Below are 17926 nucleotides of genomic sequence, written 5' to 3'. Positions count from 1 at the left end.
ATAACCTCTAATTTTTTTTTTTTTCTTCTGTGCTGCCTTTGAAACATCATTTGATTAGATTTTTCTCCATTTATCTCAAAATTTATGTTGGGAAATCCCATTAACTGCATTATTGCTGGAAAAGCTCAGATGTCAGCAGTTTCACAGAAGCACCATATCTCAGAATCTCATTTGAAGTGAACTGGAGGAAGACATTATGCTAATCTATTGTCTTCAAGTTATAAATCTTTAGGAAGTTAAAATTGCTTTTTACCCGTGAAATCCAGAGGAAGAAAAGTGAACAAATTCCTAATCTTTTAAAATCAAATTATAATTTATGATCTAGTTTTGAATTAAAACAAAAACTTCTAGGATTTGACTCTGAATGAAGCCATAAGGCAGTAATAAGCTGCACTTCCTAATGTAAAGAGCATTTGGAACTACAGCTCCACAATCTGTGCCAAACATGGAGGTACGTCTGCGCTTCCCAGAAAACACGTAAGCAGCATGAATTCACTTCAAAAGAATAAGCTCACATGCTTTCACATCCAACATTGTCCAGGCTGATGTGTTTTGCTGGACATCGCCCAAAAGAACAATGAATTGCCCTCATCATCCTACTGGAACGCCTAAGTCAGAGAACTTTAATACAACTACTTCTCATCGACTCCCAATTCTTTTCTTCCTTCTTTGCTAGTACTGAAATTTGAATATTATGTACTTCCTTTTCCTTTAATCGGGCTCGTGGTAAAAGCACACACGTGCTCCTATGACGTCAAGTACTCTCAAAAGACACCAGTACCAGACAGTGAAAGAAGAAATGTGTAGTCCAAAAATGTCTTTGTAAAAGAATTCTCGTTTATCTATTTATCACAGGTTTGCATAGCTATACTGGCTCACAGTTATTATTTTAACAAAAAGTTAAGCAATTGTTCTTGCCTGTGCTGTTTTCAAACTATTACCTGTTCAGCTCTACTAGTGCTTCTGAATGGTTTGTGCATTACTACAGCACGTAACATTTACTACAAAGCAGAAAATCCAACTGCAGTTCTATGTTACTTTCTAGATAAGATATTGTTTCACATCAAAACTGCCTAAATTCTGGCTTCACCAAACCTTCCAACTTTTGTTTTTAAGCTGTTTCTTATGGAAAAAAAAAGTCTGCAGAGTGATTCCACTTTGTCCACCTTTTCTCCTTAACTTTCAGTTATTGCCACCTGCAAACGAAGTTTGGCACAGTTAAGCGATTCATAGACAAATAAGCACATAGGAGTTTTTAGAAGAACTAATTGTAGAACAAGGGGGAACTTTCAACAGCAGAGATCTTAACAATGGGAAAAGCCAGCATAAATTCCACAGGCACCAGGTCTGTTGGGGCTTTCAGCACAGCATGCAGCAATTAACACAACTACTGGTAAGGAGAAGCCACAGCACATGATACCTCTTGCAGGGACAGCAGCAAGAAAGATTTGTGGGAATGTCACAAGAAAACTCAAGAAGAAGGAAAAACTGCAGTAAAGAAGAAACCATGCTTAGGGATGCAGACACAAATCCATAGGCAATGGGTCCTATGGAATAGGCCCAGAGCAATACTCCACTTTTTTTTGTTCTCTTACTACTTTGTAGAAAATTACTACAAGAGTCTTACACAGAACACCAACAAAAACAAAACAATGAGCAAAATGGTGGGTTACTTTATAGTTGTTTGTTTTCTTCAAGTCTTCAGAAAGTCTGACTTCTTAAACAATTACAATAGAACACCTTTGGTGCATTTAGCTTGAAGTATTCCAGAATGAAAAGATAACCAACCTACCAGAAAAAATAACTATCAACTTTATACACGGTCTGCAAATACATTGTTCAGGCTTCAACAACATTATTACTTTTTAAACTTAAGTAGCATCTTCCAACGCAAAATACCTCAACAAATTGAGCACAGGCAGTGGCCCACGTATAATAGTTATACTTCGTGTTTCTTTTAAACCTTTCATTCTCGAATACCTGAAAACATTATACAAGTTATCATAAAGAAGAGTAAATCTATCACTGTCACATGGCCTGAGAGGATATAAATTACAGTAGCAAAGAGCTGCACAGCTATTCTCCTTTTCAGTGAAGTACACGTAGAATGTTTTCAATTTTAAGTACTAGAAGAATGTTGTTAGAAGTAATTAGCAAAATACAAGAGTCATTACCTTCATTTCTAAAAAATGTTCCCTAGGATACTGAGTGATTATTCAGCACAAAATTTTATTTCTTATTTTAAAAGATGCAACGTCTGGTTGCAACAGGTCATAATATGTCAATAACATAACAGTTATCTGAAAGTAATTCTTCAAAATGTTACACAAATTACACTACGATGTTCTTTCGTTAATGTATAGCACAAATTTATTGCTTGATCAAGATCAGCTTTCAAAGGAATTTAGTACTGTCTCCTATAATATTTAAAAATATATAATGTTTCCTGTGAAAACAGATAGGGACAGCTATTTATTTAGATAGAAAAAACCCTGGGGTATACACATGCTCGTCCCTATACATCTTATTATGCACAAATATTGTACCAAGGTGACATCTGTTTGATGCTGCAAGGTGAGGGAACATGCATTACACAAGCATGAGAAATTCAGAAATCCCATTAGAAAATGTTTTGATATTAAGCGAAGAATCTCACCTGCATGAATTTCTGAGTTGATGGTATCAACAGCATATACGTAAACTTAGACAAAGCTGTTTATAATCAATACAGTGGAAAAGAGACAACCCTCTGCTTCCATATGGAACTCCACGTTTGGGTGGGGAATATTCCCACCACTGCCTTTGGTACTTCATAGCACAACCGTTAACATCGTGCTGCTGCCTTAGTCCTCGGCTAGCTCTTTTTTAAAACTGTAGTAAGGAACTTCTTCAATTCTTTAAAATCTGTTGTCTCTGATGAATACTGGGAGAGACTGGAAGGCATACATAATTTGTGGGGTAAATTATGAACAACCCAATTCTCTTAAACCATCTTGGAATGGAAACACCTGTGTGACCCAAGTAGACATTTTCTGACACTTTGAATAAGATTAAGAATTTGTCATAACTCAGAGCGACCAGAAGACAGGTGGTCATGAATTAAAAAAAAAAAAAGAACTGAGATGATTTCCATCCTCCTTCCTAATTTTAGATATACAATTACTAATTCAGCAAGAGATAGCATGTGATGCAGTCCAAGAATGTTCAGTGATCTATCCTCCTTTAGGAAGGCTGATTGAGTGACAGCAACTCCCTACAGTGTGATACCACCTGAACATTACATAGCCGTGTTTAAGGACACTGGGAACATGAAGAAGAAAATAGCAGTTTATTTATTTTCACACTGTGCCTTGTATTTACTGATCTGACACTGCAATAAGGCATGATTTGAGAACATCTGCAAAGGAAATTATAGTAAAAATCTTTAAAATAAGCTAAAAGGTAAGAGTCTAGTTGTAATTGGTTTTCTATTTAAAAAATGATGCTTATCAAATAACGCTGCAGGCATGAAGAACCACAGAACATTCATAAAATGCTTTCTTTTATGGGCATTTGAGTCTTCTTCAGCAGCAGTTAGCAGCCTGCTACCGATGCTGTACAATACACCTGCATTAACACAGGTATTTTACTAAGAATTAAGCAAACACTAAGAAGTAGCTCATTAAATTTACTATTATGGTAACACTGACATTTGTCTTAGGGAAACATTTTTTCTTCTAGATGCTGATACAGACAGTTAACAAGGCCTAATGAAGAAGCATGTCCATTTTCTCCTCTTAAAATATTAAGCAAGAAATGTAATAGAATCGTTAGCTCTTATCTTCAATCACCTTTCACAATTTTGCACTGCTCACCCCAGTCATGTGGAAAATAGGAATATAAAAGTAATTTATTCCAGGTCTCGTAATCTATTTTTGCCAATACAATGCACAGGTAGAATTGACCAGTGTTAAGCTATTTCAATTATGAGATGCTTTTGAGACTTAACAGTTATTTCAGGAAGACTGGTTAAATCTCTCAGTGAAACTATGCTTGTGTTTCTTGGGTGTATCAGCACATTACGATTGTTAACTACAATTTCTACCATCTGAGAGAACGCAGCATTGCTCCTACTTTGGACTTTTTTTCAATTATTTCCACAAACAACAAGGAATTTTCATATCAATCACTGCACAAGAAGACAAGAAATATATCCTACCTGTGAGATCAGTTCCTTCCGGAAAGATGAGGAGTTGCAGTGGCTCATGAATGTCACAGAAATAATGCAGCATTTTTTCAAAGTGACTCTTGTCATCTTCCCATTTTCTATGAATGAAAATAAAGGCAGCAACCTGCATCGCCCAGCCTGTAGTTTAAAAATACACCGTTAGTAATATTTCATTCTAATACTTTCACAGTCTCTGTTACTCCAAAATCTTGTACAGATTGTGTTACATGCAACATTTTATGTAAAATCAGCTAAGCAGATGGAGCCCACACAGCTAACAAGCCTTCTGCAATCTGGACCTAATGAGTCTCAGATACTCAGATTATGAATGATATCCAGATAACTGAATCCTGGAAAGGGTTATGCGAATTAAGAAAGGAAATGCTTGGGATGCAGCCTCAGCAAATCTTTGCAAATTTCTACACAGTACTCGTTAAAAACTCTTTGTACACAAACCAATATGTTTACCACCAAATCTGATGTGCTTCTCTGCGCATATTGCGTGCCCGTATCTCTAAGTACCTGCCCATACAGTTTTTTCAGTGGAGGCCATCCGTATTTGAACAAATCATTTGCAGGAAAAAAAAAGGTCAATTTTAAAGTAATTGAAATATGACTTACATAATTGAAATATGCTCTGTTCTGGCACTTAACCACTTTCTACTATTACAACATGCTTCACTACAATAGTGCAAACCCAGTATTTTAAAGTGAACTCATGAGGGCTTCATATTTATAATTATACTATATAAAGAGGAGATCTTTTCATACAAAATTATGTCAAATACCAAATGGTACCACAGCATTCAGCTATTCTAGTGGGTATCCCAACTGAAATTAAATCCTTAAAAACAGAGAGAGCAAAGTAAAAAAAAAAAAAAAAAGAAAGCCCTCTAAGCTGTAACAGAAACGCCTTCTACCAATTACAACTCCAAGGACATGGCAAGCTCCAAGGGACAGAGTGGAAAAACCCATTTTAGGAAAGTTCTACAGCCATTCTGGTATTTTCCACTCATTCTTACCACACTATTTAAACTTTTTGTATGTTTTATGCACTCATGTCACTTCCCTTGAATTACTTTATGCAAAAACTGTACTGTGCTAAACCATTTTATTGTTTAGTATCACACATCAGGCCTAAATAATTCAGTCCTCAAGTTCTCATTGCAGCAGAGCCTGTAGGTGAAAGAAAGGGAAGCAAGAAGCAAAATAAATGATCAGTCAGGAAGCATGCTGAAACTATCCCGGGTCAGCAGCTCCTCAGGAAATGTGATTTTGGTCCACAATACTGAGGGAGCATGGAAAAAAAATCTGTCAGATTCCATCCTCTCCCTTGGATCTCTGCAGGCAGTACAAGGCTTTAAGTTTTATGGAAGCCTGCATAATAAACTCTTTCCAGTGATCCTTCTTTGACATCACCAAGAACATCAAACTACAGAACACTTCTACCTAATAAGAAGGCTGCTTGGGTGACTTCTATTTTACTTACTTAAAATCCCTTAAAGTAGAAGATACGCAACAGTTTCCCATTCCTATCCTAAGTAGTGGTGTTATATACAGGCTATAAAAAATTAAACAGGCAGTAATGTAATGACAGTGTCAGGGAGGAGGAAGAAAGAGAAATGAGTTGGGAGGCATCTAGTCTTTACAAATAACCACAGGTTTGATTTTATAATTTAATTTATAACATCCAGTGTTCTAGAAGGTTTTTTCCTATACTTAAGTGAGTATCTAATTAGATAAAACAGCCCTGACTGCTCCAATAAGAACAGATTATCTAAGAGTCAAATGATGGATAGCAAAGGATCCTGATTTCCCTCCCTGCTTTCTCCAGCACAGCACACTGAGCCAAACTATTTTGACTGCTATGAAAGTCGAACAATCTTCCACACTCATTCAGTGCTAAAGCCTCCCATGGAGTGTGACATGAACTCCTGCCTTCAGCCAAAGTCCTGGTGCATACAACGGCGACAGCAATGTCTGTTTGCATGGCTCACCATTCTACTAGATTCAAGAGACAGAGGAAAAGCAGCACAAGCTGGCAGACATATGCCTTTAAATAGAACAAAAACAGGATCCTGCTTTGATTTCCATGCCACAGTCTGTCTGCATTACGCTGCTGGAAAAACAAAGCGTAACCAGTCTGAGACATGATGTGAGGTCCAAATGGGAGGACACAAGGAAGGTGGAGGAATTCAATGCAGCATCGAACAAAAGGAAAGCTTTCACCAATAAGCAAGATCAAAAATAAGCAGAAGGAAGTACCTTCTCATGTGCAGCCTGCAGGGAGAGATGCTATTCAGCTGAGTAAGTTTAGGACAAGATATTCTCCGACAAAAGTAATTACACTGTGCTTGTTTGCACAGTGGTTTTGGTCGTCTAGAAGGTGCTGGGCAATGAATTTTCCTAGCAAAGGGAGCATTTACTTGATCAGGGAAAAACCATTCTCTTTCAATTTGCAGACTTTTGAGAAATGTTGGATTAGGAAAACAGAGCAGAGAAACAGTCTGGCTAAATAAACCATTAACAATGCAATTCTACATCAAATAACCTTGTAACATCCAACATTTATGATAACCAGTACGGCTTGGAAAAGTATACAAGAGTAGAGCTCTTATTAAAATTTGCAAAATGGTTAGCAAAAATTTTACTAGGCAGAGTACCTAGCCACTGTGACATTTAAGTGATTTTTTGAGCTGAAAAAAATAAAAGATGCAGCTTCAAGTCTCTGAACAAGAGAAGTAAGGTGTATCTAAGAACTTCCTTACTACCCTAGGGATAAAGCAAATTACAGTTTCTACAGGTTGAGTGTTTGCAGCACTGTATTAAAAATGCTAGTAGCAACTATGAATCTTTTTTAGTTCTAAGACCCCACAATTCTACTTCCCCAACCCTTTGGGCTGCCAGAGGACACTGCTGGCTCATGTTCAACTTGCTGCTGTCCAGAACCATCCATTGTGACACACTAGTCACAGGACTCTTCCCTGCAGGTTTCACTTAAGCTAAGGATGTAGCAGCCCTTGGGCTGAGCCAAGACTTTGAGCTGCTCCTCCACGTTCCTCACGCTGAGTGTGTTGGTACAATAACATTTCCAATGCATTTTATGGTAACCAGCAATAGTATCCATGTATTTCCTATGGCAAAGTAACAAAATAGCTAATAATACAAAACCATACACACACAAATTCAATAATGATTCAGAACTATGAAAATAAGAAGGAAAGTGTAAGGCCTAACTATGAGGTCACTATACCCATTCATCTTCCCTCTTTTCTTCCATCCTATTTTTCACTGTTTTTCATATCAAAAATTCTCTTGGTCAAATAGAAGCATTACTCAGTGTGCGTATTCAACAGGGATGTAGTCTTGCTCAGGGCTTACTGACACAACAGCGAACCAGATGTCTAGACTCAGTAAGAGAAATCACTTGGAAGCTCATGATCACACGGCATACAAATCACTAAGTCCAAGCAGAGTTTGTTACACCAAATGTTTCACTGCATAAAATACAAGGCAACTAGCACACAATTCCAAGTATTCCTTATTTTGCAGATCTGTAGGCATTGAAAAGATGTCAGCACACAGCAAATTACACAGTGTTATTATGTATACAGTGTTGAGTTTTGATCTTTACAGAGTTCAGTTAGAATCATTCACTTTACTGCATTTCTCTAGATAGTTTTATGCCTAATAGCTGAAAGAAAATTAAACATTAAAAGGTTTTTTTTCATATAATGGTTCAAGTGCATAAACTAGGAAAGCAATTAAAGAAATGCTTTTTGAAATAATCTTGCAATGCACAATTTCCACTCCTTGCAATTGTTTTTAACAACGCTCATTAACAATAACGTAGTTAATAAGGGTGTGAATTGAACTACCATTTGATTTGGTGCATTCTTTGAGCAAATTAGAACCGTAAAACTAGCTAAGAGATAAAATTCATGGATATCCATTCATGATAGCATTCCCAGTTCCATAGTGAAAAAGCTGATTCAGTTGTGTTAAAGTGTCTATTTAACACTGGTATGCTTTTGCTACTACCTTGCCCTTTCAGATTCTGTATATTACTTTAATCTATATCTGGTTTTTTGGTTATTTTTGTAGTCACATTCAGTTTGCATTCAGATTTTACATGTGTATATACTCCAAAGCCTACTTTTTACTTGGACAAAATAATGATTTACTACAATGTATGTGAAACAAACTTTTTTTTCCTTACTTAAACAACTGAGTGAACAAATGGTGATCTTAGAAATACAGAATCATAAGACAATTAAAAACAGGATCCAAATAGATGCACAGTATACCTACGGAAAGGCTTCTTTCAATATTCAGTTCCTTAATCATGGTTAAGAAATATCCTATTTGGACACTTAACACTCAAATATTCATTCTGTATTTCCTAAGTTATATTATTTTTGCTTAATATGGATAATCAGATGACCTATTAGATCTACTACTATATTAGTGCTACTTCCAAATAATCTTTGCACTAAAATGCTTTAACTACTGTTAAGGAACATTAAACCTATTCAGTTACAATATCTATCTTAAAATAACATTTCAAATTTGATTTGATGTTCTGTATGAAATCTTAATAACATAACACTATTTGCAACTAAAGCAAAGGCCTGGAGTCTAGAATGGCAGAAAGGCTGCTTTTTCTAATGCTTTAAAAATACAGCAATACAGTGAAACAGTGCATGAAAACTTAAGTATTCAAAAGGATGAGAGATAAAGAGATACATCTTTCTCTTCACAATTCAATACCTTTTCCATTGGCTGGCATCTTCTTCAGATGCTCCACTTCCTTATGGGAAGACTGCAAAAGTAGACTACAGTACTGGCTGCCTAACAAGACAGCAGAAGAGGACATAATTAACTTCTCAAGCTGCATATCTGCACTGTGGTCCCACAAAGGTGAGTTTTCTCAACCCACATTCTCAGTCGGGCTGGTGTCTAGCGCTGTGCCAGGCAAGGGTAGAGCCAGCCAAGCTGAGAAATGGGCAGAGAAAGACCTTGCCCCCAAGTAACTTGGCCTGAAGAGCTGATCCATACAGGTGCAGCAGCATAACCTAGTGATAAAAGCAAAGAAATGTAAATCAGGAAAATACGCCGTGCAAATTCTGCTGTATTTATTAGGTGAGCTCAAAGTAAACACCTTCTTCACCAATTGCCATTAGTAAAACGGAGAGAATGAGAAAGGTTATAATCTGATCTCACTCTTTTGATGTTTGTCTGGGAGAGGCAAAGGTGGCAGAGAGAGACTGGAATTTTTATTATAGATAAAGGATAAGGAAAGTTTTAATGGAAATAGAATAGTATATATTTTTCCTGTTAGAGTTGGGAGAATTTCTGTTGCATGCATCTGAAAATAGTCCTATGATTTGTTCCCTGAGTAACCCAATAAAAACTAGATCAAACTGGGGATAGGGCATCTAAGACTTTTTTCCTCCCACAAAAAAAAAAGGCATGTAGAGTTGCAGGCAAATTAAGTTACATTTTTGCTTCCAGGTATAATCATTCCCTCACTCGTGAAGCTGCTTCATCAAGAGAGTCTCAAACATCTCTCTTTTTTGTGAGCAAATCTCAGAATTGTAGGAGTTGGCAGGGACCTCCAGAGAATATGGAGTCCAACCTCTGCTACAGCAGTTCCCTACAACAGGTTGCAGAGGAAAGCATCCAGGCAGGTTTTGAATATCACCAGAAAAGGGGATTCCACAGCCTCTCTGGACAGCCTGTTCCAGCGCTCTGTCACCCTCACTTCCTCTGACTTCCCCTTTCCAAACCACCTAGGATAAAAACTAGAAGGTAATGAAGTCTGGCGGTTCATAATTGAATTGCCACAAGACAAAAATGTCACATCTCCTCAAAACTCCAATTTCAGTCTATATTATCATAACAAAGATATCCAAAACATGAGCTATACAAGAATGTTCAATAGGTTATAGTTTTAATTTTTAAAACCAGTATGCTCTATTGGTAAGTATCTGAATGCCGATCCACTGTAACCTGAACAAAGACGCTTTATGCTGAAGTATTTACAATCTCACCTCCAGAAGCAGCTGTAAGTAGCACAAGCACTTTGGTGCCAATATAAATGCATACAGACTCCCTGCAGTGCTCTGCTCTAACTGTACTTCAGTCAAGTGATAACATTTTCTAAGCTTAGCTACACCAATATTTTACTTCAAGGTAGTTGATCCATCACAACTGTCTGTATGTGTGCTCTTAGCCCATGGCAAAGGCAGGATAATCGGAGTTGTTCTCCCCTTGCTTCATTGAAAACTAAGATGGCTCAAATTACTTTGAATTTGCTTCAGGCTAAGCTCACACACGGACAGCTATCATGGATCCACTGACGTGAAGTAAAACACTGGTGAGGCTAAGCCTAGTGCTGAAATAGATCGCAAATCCTCTTCTTCCCTCATACTTAACACAAGGGCCAAATCTAACCTGAGCCTGAGAGTTACAAACTTGAGTGAAGACAAGTGATAAATAACTAAAAAGCTCCATCCTACAGTCTATGTAGGAGCAATATTAGTCATACAATTACTTGCACACAGAGATGAAGATCAAGGCAGAGTTAGTCAGTTAACTCTGCTCCTAACTACTCTAGGTTTGCCAGTTCTGCTTATTTTGTTTTGTTGATTGGTTTTCTGGTTTTTTTTTCCTTTATCAGTTTGTCCTTTTCTGTCCCAAAACACTCCAGGTTTAGCTTGCTGCCTTAGCAGTCTCAGCAAACATTTTTTAAAATGGTAAGACTTCAAGATCTGTCCATCAGTGGTGCTTAGAGCACCTTCGTACTTAACATAGTACCTGAGTGTACAAATGTAATCTTTTTCATTGTGTAAAGCAAAACCAGGATAAACATTATCTCACATAGCAGCCATGAATTGTTGTATTACCTCTAGTTACCCTCTCATTTTTCCACCAATTTATCTGAGAGTGATCAAATTAAACAAAAAAACTAATTGATTTTTGTTGGGACAAATGTCGAGGCACATTTAGGCACTAAAAATCGATGTATTACTGCAAGCCCACCAATAGTTAAAAATCCTAGTTAAAACAATGAGCACATCCAAACCGTCAGTCACTGAAATACATCTCTAATTCCTTTGAAATCTTACTGATTCATATGAAAAACAAGACTTCTACAAATGAAACTATTAAGAAAATATGAAAGGATGCAACTAACTCGTCACTTAGACATTATCTGGTCATCTGACATTATTGTGTATGCTCCTTGGTACCTACCTGGACATTATGTATTCCATAGAGTATGTTGAACACAACAGCATCACAACCTCTATCACTTCCCCTGCTATTCTTTTTTTAATGGAAAATATAAATTGTACATATCTATTATTGTAGAAAAGCCCTATCTTGTCAGCTGTGCCGGAAACTGACAATGCCATTAGAAATTCTCCTTGAAAACTGACATTGCAGTGTATGACAGTAATTGCTGATGATGTCATATGAGAAACTGCAGCAACAGCTAAGAGCGGAGCAGCGCTCTCCTGAGACTCCAGCCTGGGCAACTTGTACTGAAATGCTGCAAGAATGTTTCTGAAATTTAATACCACTTTTCAAAAACTTTACTGCACACAATTTATCAAGCCAAAGCCACAGTTCCAGGAAGAAAGGACCATCTGTTTTTCTGTTGGGTTTCTTTATTTAAGGCTCACATTTAATCAAGTTAAAGTTTTTGGATACAGTGGGATGCAAAGAATTAATAACTTAACAACTAGATAAGTGACTCAATGCTTCTCCTTGAAATATTCTCTCTTCTGATTTTAATTATAACTAACTGGAAATAATTGCCTACTTGTAATACAGACTTATTAAATATGATACCTTTAAACTTTTCACCTACAAAGGAGGTGACAAGGACTCTGGATCTATTTCCATTCACAGCTTTGCTCTACCTACCGTATATACCACTTGGAGCAGCATAATCTCATACATACCTTAATGATCAACACCTAACATATGAATCATAGCTGCAGTTCATTGAAACTGTCCAGTTGATTTCCAAGCTATGTTCTGGCCTTAAAATTTATTAAATGAGCAAAACATTTACGCAAAAACCACGGAACACACTTCAACAAACAACACCTGACAAGCGCCTACTAAAGGTCTATCATGTAACACAGCAGAGCCATTAGAGGCAAGTGTGAGAAACTACTTTTACTGACTAGATTCAGGGTTGTTCTTTATGGACCCTGTTTTCTGCATCAACGTCCACCCCAAACACCATTTCATGATGAAAACTTCTTTTGTCAATCTTCATTTAATCCAAGAGTCTCACCTTTTAGCTGCCCTCCATTAGGAGTACTTTGTTTTTGCAAGAATCTGCTACCCAAAACAGAGGCTGACTGAACAGGGAGACTTGAATTTCTAAGACCTCTTTTTAGATATACTGCAGTTGAATAGATACTTATCATTCACGACTTAGACTATCAAATTCTGGCTTGAGTTAAGGATGCAGTCTACCTGAATTTCCTCCTATGATAAATGAGATTAATTGCTTACTAAAAGATAAGCTAAAATACTCAACACTGCAATCAAAAGTACTCGAAGCACATATACTGAGGAGGATATTTAGGGATTTGGCATGTAACTAGCAGCTCATAACTGTACAGATCCAGGCACCCACTCTATTGCCAGAAACTGTCATCCCATAACATGAACAACAGAATATCTGTTTTTACCACCTCAACCATCACAGTTAACAATATGGAGTATGAACCCAGAATTCCACTAATGGCTTACGTCAGACTTTGAACCAAGATATTACTGCGAGCAGGTAACACTGATCAGCTGCAGTCGTATTTGCCGGAGCTCATTTATCACATCTTTTAGATATGCTAAGTTTATGTACTGGGGACTGAAAAAAAAAAAAAATCAGCTTCTAAGCAACTCGATGCATTTTCAGGAGCCAAATTTTGCCAGGCATACATAATATCCCAGACTCTTGGGCTGACCTTCCAATTTTATTAAAGGTATTCTAATACTAAGCAGGCACACACATGCTTAGTTACAAAAAAAAATAAAATAGAAAAACACGCTTCTTTTGAAGAGATTAATCTATCAAACTTGCAGAGTATTATCCTGGATTCCATCTTCCAACATTTCTTTTAAAAGTTGCATATGCAGACGATTCCAAGACTTCAAAACATCTCCACTGTGTTACGAAAACATTTATATAAATACATATTTTCTCATTTCCTGTAATGCTAGAAGAGATGTCTTTTGTCAAGTAAAACTGACCACAATGTTTGAATGTCAGGAAAAAAGTAGGTTACCTAGTTGCATCCCTTACTTAGGGCTAAATACTCAGCAAGCAAATGTAGTATCAGCACAACAGCATGAGAGTTCCTCCTTATGGAATCCTGCCAGAATTATCTGTTCAGATAAATGGCCTGACAAAAGGGAACCATAAATAAGGTTACTCTTTCAACATCATAAAGTTGACGCATGTCCTGCCCAAGCTGGTTTTGTATAAAACAGCAAATAAATCTAAGAGATAAATAAAATGCAGAGAGATGCTTTTATTTCAGATAAGTCTGTCGATTTATTCAGAAACCATTTAGGCAGCGATTTTTGGCATATCTAAAATGGTTTCTCCGAGTGTGTGCAACTCAGATCTGTTCCCATTCTGTGTCACTATAAATACTGATTATTTCATGTCCTGTAAGCATATTTTGGGCAACCAAATTCATTTTAAAATTACACCCATTGAAATGTAGTGTCAACTTTGCAGTTGCCTGTGGGGCTTTTCCTTTTTTCTTTTTTTCCCTAATCTTCTCAATAGTATAAACTGGATGATGAAGAAAGAAGACTGGTGAGAGCATGTGCAGTATGGGGTGATATACCACCAAAGCCAAAGTGTTGAAAAAGACCTTGAAAAGAATTATAAAATCTTTTTTCACAATTCTGAAAGTATGAAATTTACAATTTGAAATTTGAAATTTACTTTCAGTAAGTAAAGTAGCAATATTTTTACCAATAAAAGCTTAAGCATGCAGTCCAGGTATCCCCTTGGAGACTCAGAATTTCATATACATTTAAAAGAAGATTTTTTTAAAATACTGAAATAGAATTCAAAGTTGGGTATAGACAATGCTGTGCAAGAGAATTTCTGAACACATCTTCCCTTCCAATTAAAGGGTTTAGTGACCTACCAAATCCTGGAATGCTTTTGAGACTGGATTTGAGACAGATTTTTTCGAGTCTGAGGTAGCTGTATCGCAGCAGGCAGTTCCACAGGAACATCCAGTCCATTCGTGTGCGATGGTTCATGATAATGACACTTCTTTCTCCAGGAATAAATCCATCACCAGTGACAACCACCTTGGCACCAAACACCATCTCCAGCAAAGCCTACAAATAATACAGCTAATTTTATGACTTAACTCCCAGAAGAAAAGCAACAGTCTATCATCGACACAAATTAATTTCAGTTACATCACTTCATTTATTCAGACATGCTATCACTGGTAAACAAATTTGTTTCCTAATAAAAAAAACATCTTTTCAACAAGGATCAAGCTTGTGACACTATCACTACTCAGCAATATTTCATCACAGCATGAAATAACAGTCTCTATATTCTCTTCTCTGATAGCTGTTGCTTCTCTCCTAATTTCGTTGCATTTAGTAAAGGAGAAAAGGGCAAAAGTTTTAGAAGATGAAGCAGCTCAAAATCCTTCAAAACACAAAACAGAAAAAAACAATCTGATATGTAATAAAGACAAATCCTCATTTATGTCACAAGATACATACTTCTGAGCACCAATTTAGTATTTTACTTCAGAAAAACAATTCCTGAAAGGCTGAGCAGAACAAAGTCCCTTGATTTTCAGAGAACAGATGAAGAGAGAGATCCTACTCCTAACCACCTTTCTATAGGAAGAGTTCAAAGAAGAGACCCCCAGCTACAAAGTTGATACAATGTGAGGACAACTTAATTTCAAGGGCAATTTCTTCTTTTTGACCTGAGACTGTTTGTCTCTAATGCAACTAGATGAACTAAATTCTACGAGGATTAAGTAAGAGAACAGTGAAGGTCAGCAACAGCATACCAGACAGTAAATAATTTCTGTAATTAGATAGCTGGAGCACAGTTGGAAGCAGAAGTTTATAAGAAGAGTCATTTAGGAATTTCTGCAATTTAAAAGAACCCTTTGCTTATTAGTGCTTCACCTACCCTTCTCAGATCAGCATTCGACAATGGATAGAGATAACATGAAAAGGCCTTTTCAAGAGTACAATCGACATGTAGTGGTAATTTACCTATACATTAAACTGCAGAAGAAGATAGACAAGGACTGCAGGTAGGAACACAGCCAACATTCACTAAGCTAAAGTCTTACCTTTCATAGATTGTTAAGAAAGTTATGGTCTGTTTAAAAAAAACTGTTAAAAAGCATTTATAAGCAAAATGAACGGTTGCCCAGAACTTGGTTCATACTGTAGCTTACCACTGGAAGTGTGAGCCACGTGGCCACAATGCGATCGGTGATCCAGCGATACCAGGCCGGGGAAATAAACATCAAAGGTAGAAAAGGACCGAGCATGAAAATACTTCCAAAAAAGCTTCCCAAAAACAGTGCAACTACGAAGTATATCCCTTTCCATGACACCATGGCTCTGAAAAAGAAAGTCGGCATTATGTTAGAGAGAAAAGGCAATGTGAATATCTAACTCTTCAGACATACAGGTTCAGTTTGAGGTAGCATTCCTCCTTCTTTTAATAGCTAACAACGCAAAATGACAGTAAAAGCAACCAAGGTGTTCTACCTCACAAGTAGCTTTAGGAGAACAACTACATAAACACAGTGATCTGTAAGATGCACTAAGACAGGGGTCAAAAAAGAACCAGCTACATCATAGTTTCCACCACTTACCACGATATGCAGTTCCATTCTGAAAACTTAAAAAGGCTATTTTTAACATGCAAAGGCACCAAAGATCTCTTACAATGGAATAGTTGAGGTTGGAAGGGTCCTTAAAGCCCACACAGCCCCTACTCCTGCCGTGGGCAGCCCCCCACCATGGCCCATCCAATCTGGTCTTGGGCACCTCCAGGGATGGGGCACCCACAGCTTCTCTGGGCAACGACCACTCTCTAATAATTTCCACCTAACATTCAATCTAAATCTCTCTCTAAATCTTTTAGCTTAAAGCCATTCTCCCTTGTCCTATGACTATCAGACCGTGTAAAAGGTCAGTCCTCCTCCTGCTCCTAGTTTCCCTCAAGCACTGGAAGGCCGCAATGAGGGCTCCCCAGAGCCTTCTACAGGCAGAACAAGCCCAGCTCCCTTAGCATTTCTTCCTAGGAGAGGTGCTCCAGCTCTTTGATCATCTTCATAGCCTCCATTCCAACTATTCCAGTTGTGTTGGGGCCCCCAGAGCTGAACACAGTGCTGCAGGTAGTGCCTCAAGGGAATGGAGTAGAGGGGGACAATCACCTCCCTTGCTCTGCTGGTCACACTTCTTTCGATGCAGCCCAGGACACAGTCAGCTTTCTGAGCTGCAAGCACACATTGCCAGCTCATGTTCAATTTTTCATCAACAAACATCTCCAACTCAATCTCCCCAGAGATGTTCTCAATGCATTCTCCACTCAGGCTGTACTTGCGCTAGGGATTGCCCTGACCCAGGTGCAGGGCCTTGCACTTGGCCTAGTTTAACTTCATGAAGTTCATATGGTCCCACCTCTCCAGCCTGGCCTGGCCTCTCCAGATGGCATCCCTTCTCTCTAGTGTGTTGACTACATCACAAAGCCTGGTGCTGTCAGTAACTTGCTGAGGGTGCAGCCAGTCCCACTGTCCATATCACCAGCAAAGATGTTGTACAGTGTAGGTCCCAATACCAACCAATAGATATTTGACATGGGGAAGTACAAACATTAGCATCTTCTGAAGATAAGGAACTTTGCTTTTTTACTTCTCCATTTTGTTTCTTCTTGCTAAGCCAATAATTACAAAAGTTTGCCTTACTGCCTAATGAGGGTCAACATCTGACCTCCTTCAGAAACCATTCAAACCTTGTAAAACCGATCAGACATTTTGAAGGAGATTTTCCTTTTCATCACAACAGAGCAGGCAAGCAGCTCTGCAATCTCCCAGCTCACTCTTAGTGAATTTGTGACTTTTTGAAGTCTGCTGTACTTCAACTGTCCTTCTCAGTTATTTTCCAAAAAGCCAACAGCCTTTGCATGAGACAGTCACTGAGACTTGAAATAATTCAGTGCCTATGCTATGAGCTAGACTGCCTTATTATAAATGTACAATGCATAGAGCTTCTCAATGCATTATGGCAGAACACGCAGAAATCCTCCAAGCAGTTGTAATAGCTATGAGCTTTCATAATTTAGCAACTACTACCAGTCATGACAAAGCAAATGTGGAAATATCAGTTCTTTAAATTAGGGCCTAAATATAGACCGTTTTCAACTATTTATGGCTCGGCCAATTGTTTATAAAATGAAAGGTTAAGTAGAAGTCACTTTCCAGTCACTTCACTGAATTCTTGTTTTGACAGGCTATTTTAGAAATCATAAGAGCTCAGATGGACAGGACTTCAGAAGAAGAAAAACAGGAAACTGGTGTTCTTAATTGAAAGTCAGCAATGGAAAAGTAATCCATTAAGACTTGTGTACTCTAAAATACATGATTTATCTCAAGCGTGTTTTGTGCCACGTCCATAGCA

General features: G+C 37.7%; 1 protein-coding gene across 4 annotated transcripts in view; it reads right to left on the bottom strand.

Moving 5' to 3' along the window:
* The window catches only part of LCLAT1 (lysocardiolipin acyltransferase 1), a 110144-nt gene that overhangs the window by 55680 nt on the left and 36538 nt on the right, over positions 1–17926 (bottom strand). For 3 of the 4 annotated variants that reach the window (XM_021389738.1, XM_021389737.1, XM_021389740.1), the window contains 3 exons: positions 15694–15862; positions 14395–14593; positions 4199–4345 (listed from right to left, as the gene is read on the bottom strand). In XM_021389738.1, coding sequence (XP_021245413.1) covers positions 4199–4345; positions 14395–14593; positions 15694–15858 — 511 coding nt within the window. In that variant the 5' untranslated portion in view covers positions 15859–15862. Of the gene's footprint in view, positions 1–4198; positions 4346–14394; positions 14594–15693; positions 15863–16930; positions 16968–17926 lie in introns of those variants that run through there. The other variant, XM_021389739.1, reaches the window with a different exon arrangement.

Source organism: Numida meleagris, chromosome 3 (genome assembly GCF_002078875.1).
Source record: "Numida meleagris isolate 19003 breed g44 Domestic line chromosome 3, NumMel1.0, whole genome shotgun sequence".
Classification (NCBI taxonomy): domain Eukaryota; kingdom Metazoa; phylum Chordata; class Aves; order Galliformes; family Numididae; genus Numida; species Numida meleagris.
Note: the sequence above shows the minus strand (reverse complement) of the source record. Positions and strands in the feature narration are given on the sequence as shown.